Source organism: Mytilus californianus, unplaced genomic scaffold (genome assembly GCF_021869535.1).
Source record: "Mytilus californianus isolate M0D057914Y unplaced genomic scaffold, xbMytCali1.0.p SCAF_17, whole genome shotgun sequence".
Classification (NCBI taxonomy): Eukaryota; Metazoa; Mollusca; class Bivalvia; order Mytilida; family Mytilidae; genus Mytilus; species Mytilus californianus.
In genome coordinates this window covers 12,608,430-12,622,437 of record NW_026262659.1, presented here as the reverse complement: position 1 = coordinate 12,622,437, position 14,008 = coordinate 12,608,430, and the positions used below count along the sequence as shown (strand labels likewise).

Genomic DNA, 14,008 nt, shown 5'->3' with positions numbered 1-14,008 from the left:
CCAAGTTTATATTCTTCTTCTTCTCTTTTTCCGCCAGATAATGGCCACAATCAACCAACTGATTACACTGCCATATTCTTCATGATCCATATAAAAAGATTCTAAACAAATGCTTCTCAGGTTTGGAAACTTTTGTTATAAACAGATATGCATTATTTAAACCATAGATATAATAGATATCTATGTTTAAACATGGATTCAAAACATACATTGTGAGGAAAATTCAAAACGGAAAGTCCCTAATCAAATGGCAAAATCAAAATCTCAAACATATCAAACGAATGGATAACAACTGTCATATTTCTGACTTGGTACACGCATAGTCCCGCATACTATTGTCTATGACACAAAAATAAAATTGTGTCGAAAAAAAGAGGACGAATTAGTTACAGGCTTCCTATTTTACGACTTCTGGTTTATTTACACAGACAATGCCATACTTAGCTTGATCTTTGGTGGGGTAAATAATTAGGAGATGGCTACCAGGTAATTGGATTTAAAATTTACGGTAAAAAGTGACAAGTCACCAACAAACAGGTGGTTGTTATCAAAATAGAAGCCTTAATCTGTAACTTCATAGACAATTTCGTGAAAAAAACAAGAAAATGCAGTCCGGGGAAGTTAAAGTAGCAGAAGATAGTGACTTCAAACGATTCATTGAACTATGTGTTGAAACTGAGGGATGGAAACAAGAATACAATAAACGGAACACATCTGTACATACAAAAATAAATGACGTTTCAGATTTTAAAATGTTCAAGGTAACAGAAAATGTTTCTAAATTAATAAACATGAATAAGACAGCAAGTTGCTAATTTGATATTAGAACTGACTGAGATGTTAAATGTTAGTTATAGTATACACGAACTCAGTAACTGGTACCTTTCCTAAAACTTTTATTGTTTTAACACAAGGTACACAACTCACATCTTCTGCTTCTTCCATATACTGCCCACATTCAACTTTCTGAATATACTGGCAAATTGGTTCTGTATGGTTAAAAACAGGATAAAAACAAATGTTCATCTCTATTTTGTAAGGTTAGTCATTTGAGATTTGAATGTCTCAAATGACTGTGCTGTGGCGATCTCCGGGGGAAGCTTGTTCCAGTCTTTGGTGGTGTTCACAAAGAAGAACCATTTCCTGCAGTCTTTGGTTGCTGTGTGTACCATGTATCCATGCTGTTGTGTATGTCTGGATACTCTGGTTGGTCTTTGGAGGTACATGTCTTTGTTGATGGCTACTTTGTCGTTGACGATCTTGTACATCATTGCGAGCCTGGCCTCTCTGTGTCGTTCTTGGAGACTTTTCCAACCAAATTCATTAATCATGTCTGTGACACTTGATCTGTTTCTGTTGCGCTTGGTGACGTATCGCGCAGCCCTCCTTTGAACTTTTTCAATTTGGTCAATATGTTTCTGATAATATGGGTCCCATACTGTTGTGGCATATTCTAGTTGGGGCCTTACTAGAGTTTTGTAAGCTTGCTCTTTGATGCTTTAAGAGCCGATGTGTAGATTTCTGTGGAGGAAACCAAGGCTTCTGCTGGCTTTGCTGGTAATGTTGTTGATGTGTTCTCCCCAGTCTAGTTCGCTTGTGATGGTGCAGCCCAGGTACTTAATTGATGTTTCAAGTTTTAGTACATGATCATGTAATACATAGTCCCATTTGATTGGCTTTTTCTTTCTGGAGACATTCAGTACGCTACACTTTTCTGGGTGAAACTCCATCTTCCACTTTTCCTCCCATAGTGCCAGTTTATCAAGGTCTGACTGTAGGTGTCGGCAATCAGTATCCGAGGCGATGGTTAAGTAGACTACTGTGTCATCAGCAAAGAGACGAATTGTTGATTTTAGGTCATTCGCTAGGTCATTTATGTAAAACAAAAATAGACTAGGGCCTAGGACTGACCCTTTTGGAACTCCAGATTCTACCTTTGCTCTGTCTGACTGTTCACCCAGATACTACTACTACTTGGCTTCTTTTTGTCAGGAACGCTTCTATCCAGCTGTTGGTCTTTTCCTTGATTCCATAGTGATTGAGTTGATGTAGGAGTAGGCTATGGGATACCTTGTCGATTTCTTTTGAGAAGTCTAGTATCAGTAGGTCAGACTGTTTTCCCAATTCAAGGTACTTTGTTAGGTCATCAATGCATTCTAAGAGTTGCGTCTCGCAGGATCGTTTACTTTGAAATCCATGTTGTAGTGGATAAAGGATGTTGTTTACCTCTGCATGGTTTCATAATGTGGCTGGTAACAATATGTTAGATGATCTTGCAGCAAATACATGTAAGAGATATTGGTCTGTAATTTGCTTGGATGTACTTTTGACCCTTTTTGTGTGCTGGTGTGACTGTTGCTGTCCGCCAGTCATCTGGAACTTTGCCTGTCTCCATTGAAACATTAAATATGATGGTAAGTATAGGAGCGATTTCGCTGGCAAGTTCTTTGAGTATCATTGGTCTGATGTTATCTTGTCCAGCGGCTTTGTGTGGGTTAAAGTTTCTCAATTGTTTTTCTACTCCGTTGATTGTGATAAGGATGTCTCTACAGTCAGGGTAATTTTCTGGTGAGTTGGACATATGATTTTGATTGTAGAATTCACTGTTGCTGATGTTGTTTGCTGTGGAAAATACAGATTGAAATTGTTCATTTAATATGTTTGCTTTGTTGATTGGATCTGTTTCTAAGCTACCATTTTTTCCAAGAGGTGCCACTCCACTTTTATCACTTTTTCTGTGCTTGATGCATGTCCAAAATCTTTTAGAAGGGGCATGTGTTTCTTCAGGTTTCTCTGGGGTGATGATATTTTCAATATACTTCCAATATGCTTGTCTTAGGCTTTTCTGTGCTGTCTTTTTCAGTTCTTTAAATCTTGCACAATCGTCAGGATGGTTTGATTTCTTTTTATTTTTATATGCTTGGTCTTTTCGCCTTATGAGTGATTTTATTTCCCGTGTAATCCATGGGTTCTTATCTTTGGTCTTACAGGTTTTCTCGCCCCAAATTGACAATGTTGTATGTGCCGTGAGTTTTCATTCTGTTTTCCAATTGGTCAACACATGCATAACATGCATGGTCAATCTTTTTACTAAAAATAAAGCTTTCAAAATTTCCTGCTTTATAAATTCTAATTACATTGTACACTTTGCGTCACTTTTAAGACCAGAAAAGTGTTTCTGTATTAGGAAATCTATCTGGCCATAAACATGTAATAGATCTTCTAAACTTCATTATTTTTAATCGGACATATGAAAAAAAATATAACAAAAAATACCAAACTTATATACCCTGCAAGTCCTGTCTTGTTATTAAAGTGGTCTACAAGACAGTTTTGGAAGCCCTGGTTTTAAACCAAGACCCAGGGGCACTGTAAGCCACTACTCTACCATGTATAATAACAAGACTTTAGGAAGCAGTTAGTGCAGCTAATGGAGGTCGGTTATATACCTGTATCTAGGCCAAGGAAAGCACTGAACATTACATAAGCATAAATCAGTCAATACCAGTTTTGATACCTTTAATGTTTTGTACATGGCTATTCTTTACCAACTTTGAATGGATCTGTTTCAATCAGTTTGTCAGAATCATGAATCACAGGTTAACAATATTATGGCATGTAAAAATATTATATCTGTTTATCTAAATATATTTTTATAGATAAAGACCACATATACAGATGTTACAGCAGAAGTATTGTATGATGTACTCCATGATCCAGAGTATAGAAAAGTATAGGACCATTCTATGGTGGAGGGCTATGAGATTTGTTGTATAAACCCAAACAACGACATTGGGTATTATTCAAGTAAGTGAATATCTTAGAACAAAGCATAAACATGATAAATCAGGCCACCGTGCATCAGCTATCTCTTTTCAGGCCAGTGCCTTTTATAGCCTACTGAAGGAACTGAGTTTTGCTCAATTGTTTTAGCCCAGACACTAAACCACAAGTGCTTTTAAAAATCTTCAACATTTGGTCACTGGTGGATATATAGAAGTGAGAATTAAAAAGTACAGGTTCCAGCCCTGGTCGGAGAGGAAGTACACGTATAGCATGTATAGAACAACAATGTAGAATCAGATCTACTAAAACATTGTCTAGGCACTTTATAACAAAATAAACTGCAATCTACAGTGTAGCATGATTCAGTGAATCGGTGATTAATTTTTTCTATGAAATCAAAAAATTGAAGGAAGAAACTATCATTGTCTCAAAATCGAAATTTAATCATATGTTACAAAAAATTGTTGATTTTGAAATAAAACCATTGAAAAGGAGAGTTGAACAATTGGAAATTGATAGAAATCATTTGATGGAGAAAGTAGACAGCCTAGAACAGTACGGTAGACGCTCTCTTTTACGTGTGTCAGGAATACCAGAAAGTGCTGGCAAAAACACAGACCTCATTGTACGATCGCTATTTAAAGAAATCGATCCTGACTTTAACGATTTAGATGTCGAAATGACTCATCGAAATGGCCCTCTATCACCGCCTAATTCAAATACACCTACAGACGATGTTGCAGATTGCTCCGAAAAATCAGCTGAATTCATCACCACAGACACGGAACAAACATATGATAACAACAAAACGAGATCTAAGCAAAAACCCAGACAAATCATGGTACGGGTAATAAATCCTAACACAAAGATTAGAATCCTGAGATGTCGAAAACACCTCAAATCGTCCAGGAATTTTAACAACGTTTATATTAACGAAGACCTGACCAAATATAGGAACAGACTGTACTACCACAATAGATGCCTTACCAAACAAAAAGGTGCAAGACAATGCTGGACTGTCAATGGCAAGATCTATTTGAAAGAGACAAACGGTACATTTTATTACATGTATATCAACACTGCACTTCAACGAAGCAGTTATCAAGGCAAAACTGGATTACGAGTATCTCTCAGTCGACATGTTTATGAATCCAAGTTATTAACACTCAATAAAATTTTCTTTAACTTTGAGATTGACTGCATTTACAAAGTAAATTAATGTGACTTATTATTCACTAGACTAACTTTGTACTATTTTTCCTCTTCTGTATCTTAAGTACCAGCAAAGAACCGACATATCATATTTATCTGATAGCATTTAGTCAGTTAATTGGTATGAGACCTAATCATGTATTTTTCTTCTTTTTATACATAATTATGATATGTTGAATACCGGCAATAAAAACTTAAAAATCATTAATGTCATTGTCCACTTATTAACTTAATTTAACTATACGTCAACAGTAACTAAGAATGAAATAGAAACGTCCCAATTACAATGACCTTATTTATTTGCCAATAGTAAAACTTGTACTATGACCTAATTATGGTAGACGAACTATCTGCACATGAGCAGACTGTGAGAAAATACCAATAAGAAATTTTGTAGTAGCCAATCAAAATGAACTATTTATAAACCATAACAATCGACAATGCAAATATTTTTTTTTTCAATCTTTTCGGAAATTTATAAATTTTATTTCATCGTGACAACTTGGATAGTATTTGCATGTGTGTGCGTACTATATAGATGTTTATGTATAAGTATACATCGTGTCCAGATAAAAAAAAATGGCCTAGAATAATTTGTATATGCATTACGACAATAACAAAATAAGTGTTTTTTAACCGGATTTTCGAAGAAAATATCGGTTATTAAAATGGTGATATACGGCGGGCGGCTGGGCGGTTCTACGGCGGCTGCCAAACAGTGTCAGCACAATAACATTAAAACGCTTTAACAAATTTTTTTCAAATTTAAATATGTTGTTTCCTGGGACTTAATGAAGGTCTCTATTAATTTTCAAGATTTTAGTATATCTCCTTTGTGAGTTATCGCCATTTTTAATATCCAAAGGTAGAATTTTTAAATATTTTACTGTTGTTATCATGTTAGGATTTGTCTTATCTCAGAATAAAAATTGGAGTGACAGATTTATTTGGAAATTATCTATTTCCTAAGTGGTAATGATTATAAGCTATATCATTAGACATTTTGAAGATTATTACATTATTAATTATGTTAGAGTACTATGTTAAACAACCATAGTTCTGTTCAATTAGATATTATAAATATTTCAGCATATGATAATGATTTATTTTGGAAATATTTTAGCAAATTTTAGCATATGATAATCATTGGAGTGACAGATTTATTTGAAAATTTTCTGTTTTCTGATAAGATCTGTAGGATTGTATATATACAGTTTGAAATTTACTAGTATTACTGTATAAATGAAGTTTGGAACTTACTGTTCATTATTAGACATTTTGTAGATAATTAAGTGTCCGTTAATCATATATATTCTTACCCCTACCCCCCTTCAATTTGATAATATGCTTTTATCTTGTAAACGGTTGAGATCCCTACTCCTAAACCATATATATTCTTGTATGCGACAATAAAACAATTCAAATGAAATATTGGGATAGTCCTCGGGTTCACAGCTACCCTCCTTTTTTATAATTTTGTAAATGTGCAAGCTCCCCACCCTGAAACCATATATATTCTTGTATGTTACAAATCAAATGAAATAAAAGGTGAGTCCCCTGGGGTCACCACTAACGTGTCTGTTTGAGAACTTGTAAACGGTCGAGATCCCCACCCCTAAACCATATATATTTTTGTATGGGACAATAAAAGAAATCAAATGAAATATAGGGGAAGTCCATTGTGGTAACCCCCCACCCCCTTCTGTTTGAGAAATTGTAAACGGTTGAGATCCCCACCCCTAAGCCATATTTATTCTTGTATTTGACAATAAAACAAATCAAATTAAATTTAGGGGAAGTCCATGAGGGTAACCCCCCCCCCTTCTTTTTGAAAACTTGTAAACGGTTGAGATCCCCACCCCTAAACCATATATATACTTTTTTGGGACAATAAAACAAATAAAATGATATTTAGGGGATGTCTCCTGGGGTAACTCCCACCCCCTTTTTTTGAAAATTTGTAAACAGTCAAGATCCCCACCCTGAAACCATTTTACTTCTTGTATATTACAATAAAACAAATCAAATGAAATAAAAGTCGAGTACCCTGGGGTCACCCCCACCTTTTTCCTCTTTAAGAACTTGTAAACGGTTAAGATCCCTCACCCCTAAACCATATATATTCTTGTATGAGACAATAAAACAAATCAAATGTTATATAGCGGAAGTCCATTGGGTAAACCTCACCCCCTTCTTTTTGATAGCTTGTAAACGGTCAAGATTCCCACACAGAAACCATATATATTCTTGTATGGGACAATATATCAAATCAAATGAAATAAAGATAAGTCAACGGGAGTAAATCCCAACCCCTTCTTTTTGAAAACTTGTAAACGGTTGAGATCCCCACCCTTAAACCATATATATTCTTGTATGGGACAATAAAACAAATCAATTGAAATTGAGGGGAAGTCCCCTGGGGTAACCCCCACCCTTTTTTTTTAAAACTTGTAAACAGTCAAGATCCCCACCCTGAAACCATATATATTCTTGTATGTTACAATAAAACAAATCAAATGAATTAAAAGTCAAGTCCCCTGGGGTCATCCCCACCTTATTTCTGTTTAAGAACTTGTAAACGGTCGAGATCCCCACCCCTAAACCATATATATTCTTGTATGGGACAATAAAACTAATCAAATGAAATATAGGGGAAGTCCGTTGGGGTAACCCCTACACCCCTTTTTTTTGATAACTTGTAAACGGTCAAGGTTCCCACCCAGAAACCGTATATATTCTTGTATGGGACAATGTATCAAATCAAATGAAATATAGGGGAAGTCCACGGGGGTAAACACTACCCCCTTCTTTTTGAAGACTTGTAAACGGTCGAGATCCCCGCCCCTAAACTATATATATTCTTGTATGGGACAATAAAATAAAGCAAATTAAATTTAGGGGAAGTGCCCTGAGGTAACCCCTACTCTCCTTTTTTTTGAAAACTTGTAAACGGTCAAGATCCCCACCGCGAAACCATATATATTCTTGTATGTTACAATAAAACAAATGAAATGAAATAAAAGGTGAGTTCCTTGGGGCCATTCCCACCTTCTTACTGTTTAAGAACTTGTAAATGGTCGAGATCCCCGCCCCTAAACCATATATATCCTTGTATGGGACAAAAAAAAAACAAATCATATGAAATAAAGGGCAGGTCCCCTTGGAAAATTAATCAGTTTGTGTGTGTTATATTTGAACATAAATTAAATATATATAGGGTTCTTTCAAGTGCTGAATCTGAACTTGTTTTTAATTAGATAATAATCTATTTTTACTATGAGATAAAGTTTTTGACATTGATAGATAAGTTGCAGATCTGTATAATATTTTTTTGACACATGAAAGAAACAATATTAGCAACTATTAATTAAATTTGATTATAATATGGAAATAGATATAACATCATATCTGATTTTAGAGAAGTATTTTGCTGGTTTTTTACTGGTTTATGGAAATAAGTTTGAGTTATTTGTTTTGAAAAGTGATGTGTTTAATTAATAGATATAAAATCATATCTTGTTTTAGAGATTTATGAGTGGTTAAGTCATATCTAATTTTAGAGAATTATTTTGGTGGTTTGTTACTGGTTCATGGAAATAAATTTGAGATATTAGCGAAATATCATTGGTAATTTGTTTGAAACTTTTTTGGTAGGCTGTGTGTTTGTCTGTCTGTCTTTCTGTCTGTTTGTCCTTCAGTTTGGCAAATCAGTTTGCCACACTTTTATGCCTGTAGTTGAGGGGACATTAAGTTTTACCCTTGTCTGTCTGTAAGTACGTATGCTGTATGTCCCAAAATTGGTTTTCGTTCTCTATGGGACAATAAAACAAATCAAATGAAATAAAAGGCGAGTCCTCTGGGGTCACCCCACCCCCTCCTGTTTGAGAACTTGTAAACGGTCGAGATCCCCACCCCTAATTCATATATATTCTTGTATGGGACAATAAAACAAATCAAATGAAATATAGGGAAAGTCCATGGGGATAACACCCACCAGGGATGGGGTAATTGAAAATGTAATGTGTAATTGAGCATTTTTTTAATTACATGTAATGGTAATTTAATTAATTACACTAAAAAAAGCATGTAATGCTAAATTACTTTTGAATTACATTTCAATTACATGTACTTTTATGGTGTTAATGATAGAGATTGTGTTAATATAAATATTATTTATTTGACATACAGAAATGTTTGCTAAATAGTCTTAATACTTAAAAAAAATGTGAGAATCATATATTGGTGTTGTTCAGTTTTTAAGAAAGATCTTTATCTAAATAGATTGATAACATGTATATACATACCAACAATACATGTATGTATGGTTTAACAAATGTGTAAATCTTTCTTAGACAGTTCATTTAGAATTTTAAATCACTGCACACAATCGTTTTGTCAAATCAGTATACACAAAGGGATTATAGAAATAAAAATTATCAGCTGTAAAAACAAATGGCAATTAATCAGACTAAATATGTAATAAAACAGCCTAGGGACAATGCCACTATTACATGGACAATGTATGTTATCTAATTAGCAAAATATGGCTAATATTTAGACATAATACATTCATTCATTCACATTTTTGTATTAAAAATTATTTTCAATATTGTGACAAGCATACTTTTGAAAACTTGTAAAGTAAAAAAACATGGATTTTTTAAAAATTTATTTATCTATATTATGTTTAATTAAAGGCTTCATTTCTGAGTTGTCAAAATACCCCTTAATGTATTGGCAAGTTAATCATTGTTAATAGGAAAACATTCCCTCTTCTATCAACACATCTTATGATCAAGCAATACCTGCCACGTCAGCTCCTGTCGAAACAAAGTGTTCGGACCAGAGAGATGCAGAATAAATGAAAAAACATTAAAAATACTAGGGAAGAGTGATGTCCCCTTGTAGGAAGGAACGGAAAATTTTGCACTACTAAATTTCGTTGAAAATGTCATTTTAAGTTATAGCATTATAGTTGATTTTTGGAGATGAACTTTCTTTAGGAATGCAGATGCGTGAGTGTTAACGACGAATTTTTGAAGTGAAATTTAACTTTTGCACAACTATTGATTATTTTATTTCATAAACGGGCACAAAGCTTTATACACAACACAACCTAAACATCGCTCACACTAAAGTTTTCGTGTTGATTACTAAACAAAGGAGAAGCTTCGATCGAACAGACAAAGTTGGACTTTGGACTTCGTGTATATATATATATATCTGATTTGCAAATTAGAAATGACGTTATTTGTTAACCTTTGAACTTAATGTTTGCTTTAAGTATAATTTAAGTGTAAAAATGTCACTGAAAGAAACGGCAGCACTTCTTGCTGAAAGTCGAAAAATAGTCAACCAATCAAAGGAAGATGATTCTTATGTTCTCTTAAACATGATCCCCCAAGTCGTTACGACCATGGATAATAGAATGCAAAAAATAGAGAAAGGTGTAAATAAAATTGATAAGCTGAAAACTATTATCACATCTATAGGTTGCAATTCTGTAATATAGACAAATGCAATTTCCCATAGGAACTCCCTTTGCAGCTAAAACTTTGACACTTGTACTATGAAGTTTCGTGAAAAATAATATCCTAGAAAGGAAAGTTTATATGCACTACTATTTTATTCAAAGGTCAAAATATAGGGCTGTGCGGCATATTTTCAACATTTATATGCCCTGAACTTCTAAGAGTTTAAACTTATACTAAAATTCTATACTACCCTTACCTCCATTTTTGGACCTCCTAAGAATTAAAATTTAGGCGCTACCATGTTTTTCTATACTGGTTACATTCCCAAGTGATGTCTCTATGAAATGAAATACAGAGATCATAAATGGGAACCAGTACGTTAACAAATTAACATATCTATGATATTATATATCTCCCCAAAAGAGGCGCGGTTTGAAAAACAGCTGTATTTACAAAGTGCAACCTATAGTAGCGAGAATTGGGGATTTGGAAAAAACGGTTCCTGACATTAAGTTAAAGAATTCTGAGATGGAGAGCAGTATTGAAGGCATCAGCAATATATTTGACGAAGTAAATAACATTAATAAAGGCCAAACTACAAAATCTTTCGTCAAAATTTAATCAACTAGAAAACGCAACAAAATCTGAAATCGGCAAACTAAGGGGAGAAAACGAAAAGATAGAAAAACTTGAATCAAACATTTTAGACCTCCAGTGCAGATCCATGAAAAACAATTTAATTTTTCGGGCTTAGCTTACAATAAAAATGAAAATTGTGAAGCAAAATTGAGAATTTCATCTACGAAGAGCTACAAATTGAACACCATATAGAATTCGGTAACGTTCATAGATTTGGGAAAATTGGATTGAATAGAGCCAAACCAATTGTGGCGCGCTTTATCTACCGACGCGACCTCGAAAGCGTTCTCCGAAACTCATTTCGCCTCAGGGGAAAGCCATTTAGTATAAATGAACAATTTCCAGCAGAAGTTAAAGATCGCCGTAAGAAACTTTATCCTGTTATGAAACAGGCGAAGCGAGAAGGAAATCAGGTGTCATTGATACGGGACAAACTATTCATTAACGGAGAACAATTCGAAGTCACAGAACAAAGTAATATAGATGATCAGCACAGAGGGCATCCGAATGGAGGTTTTAGAGACATAATGATGACCCCAGCAAATTCTAACGGTCGACCTTACAAACGACAAAGATCTGGGTCAAGCCCAAGTAGTGAATCAACTCACATATAGGAATGCCACGGAGAGCATAACCAAAATTTAACAAATGTGAACTGGAATAATTCTTTAAAAACTTCCAAAAATGTTGATATTAATATTTTGTGTCTAAATTGTTGTGGTGTTAAAAAAAGATTGAACTACCCCGAATTTAAATCATTGTTAAATAATAACGATATAATATGTTTAGTTGAAACAAAAACTGACGATGTAGATAATATTGATTTACCAGGTTATGAATTCAAAATGGAAAATAGAAAAAAAGTGTCAAGGAATAGGTCAGGGGGGATAACTTTAGGATACAAATTAGAACTAGCAAATAAAATTAAAGTGTTAACAACTGACAGTCAGTTTGTTCTTTGGTTCAAAGTATCGTCAGATTTACTTAGTATTGACGATGATATAGTTTTTGGCATAGTATATATTCCTCCAGAATACACAAACTACTCATCTCAAGATGCTTACAGTCAGTTAGAAAATGAATACATTATTTTTTCTAAGACTTATAAATATGTGTCATTACAAGGAGATTTTAACGGACGAACAGCAGACGACGACGATTTTGTTATTATACATAATGATAAACATACAAATAATCTAACAGATTTTATAGAGAATAAAGTGTATATGCTTGATGAATTTAATATACCAAAGAAAAGAAATTCTTTGGACAGGGTAAAAAATGGATACGGGAAACGATTGTTAGATTTATGTAAAGGAAACAATTTATTTATTGTAAATATAGAATTGGTGATGATAGAATTGGTGATGATAGACAGTATGGTAAATTAACATGTAAAAATAGCAGTATTGTAGATTATTGTATTAGTAGTGCTGAGATGTTAAAATATTTTACTAATTTTCATGTACTTGATTTTTCTACTTTATATTCTGATGTTCATTCCCCATTAGAGATAACTTTGGCGAGCACTAAGCAAGATGTTGAAAACAATCAGTGTTTAAATGCTGGAACAGATACATGTAACGTCCAGAAAAGATCAAAAAGTGGGACAATGATAAAACTTTGGATTTTCAAAATGGGATAGATGTGGAAGGGGTATACGCTCTAATTGAAGAAATTGATAAAGTTGAAGCAAATATGAACAAAAATGAATTGAACATCATTGTAAATAACATGTGTGACTTATTTTTGGACTCTGCCAAGGCAACATTTGGGGTTACTAAAACTAGTGGTTCGAAGAAATCTAAAAACAAGCCAGAAAAATTGGATAAAGAATGGTTTGACAGTGACTGTAAATTTACTCGCCAAAATTATCGCAAGCTCAAAAGAAAATGTAAAAACAATAGATCAGAACAAAACTGCCAAATTATGAAATCTTCGGAGAAACAATACAAAAAAACTTTAGATAAAGCAATTATTGCACATATAAAAAAATGGCTAAAAAAATAAAAGTATTGAGATCCAATAACTCAAAAGAGTATTGAAAATTGTTGAACAGTAAAAAAAAAAAAGAGACCAACCCGACATCCCTATTACTTAATTGTTCGTTTTTTTCAAAAATTTGAACGCGGCCCCAGATGATGAAGAAAATACAAATATTCCAACTCTAAATCCGAATGATGTTGACAGGCTTAACGAAAATTTAAACACGAGAATTTCAAAAGACGAAATTCTTAAGGGAATTAAAAACCTGAAAAATGATAAAGCCTTTGGGGATGATCATATAATAAATGAATATATCAAGTCGACATCTGGCTTATTCATTGAATTATACGAAAAAATATTCAACGTTTTATTTCGCACTGGTATTTTTCCTGACAGTTGGTTAATTGGTTACATTAAGCCTGTTTATAAAAATAAAGGTAGCAAGTTGGACCCCAAAAATGTTAGACCTATTACCATTTTGAATTGTATGGGGAAACTTTTTACCGCAATTTTATGCGAGCGACTAAATCTTTTCTCTGAAGAATTTATGATTTTAAACGAAAACCAATGTGGTTTTAGAAAGGGTTATTCAACAATTGATAATTTATTTGTAATTCATTCATTGTTTGAAATTTTAAAATTAAAAAAGAAAAAAATTATTTTGTGCATTCGTCGACTTTAAAAAAGCGTTTGACACGGTTTGGCGAGACGCACTGTGGTATAAAATGCTTTTGAATAATATGAATGGATGTATGTATAATGTAATTGTTAATATGTATCAAGGTACTAAGTCATGTATTTCATATAACAATTCCATGTCTGATTTTTTCCCATGTAGTAACGGGGTTAGACAAGGCGAAAATTTATTGCCTTTCCTTTTTTCTCTATTTTTGAATGATCTTGATTCATTT

At 33.6% G+C, this 14,008-nt stretch overlaps 1 protein-coding gene across 1 annotated transcript in view; it reads left to right on the top strand.

The window, feature by feature from the left end:
• Positions 1–468: 468 nt before the first annotated feature.
• LOC127726396 (START domain-containing protein 10-like) overlaps positions 469–14,008 on the top strand; it is a 362,489-nt gene continuing 348,949 nt past the window's right edge. Inside the window, exon 1 of the mRNA XM_052233797.1 lies at positions 469–761. Within this exon, the coding sequence (XP_052089757.1) occupies positions 606–761 (156 nt within the window). The 5' untranslated portion in view covers positions 469–605. The remainder of the gene's footprint in view (positions 762–14,008) is intronic.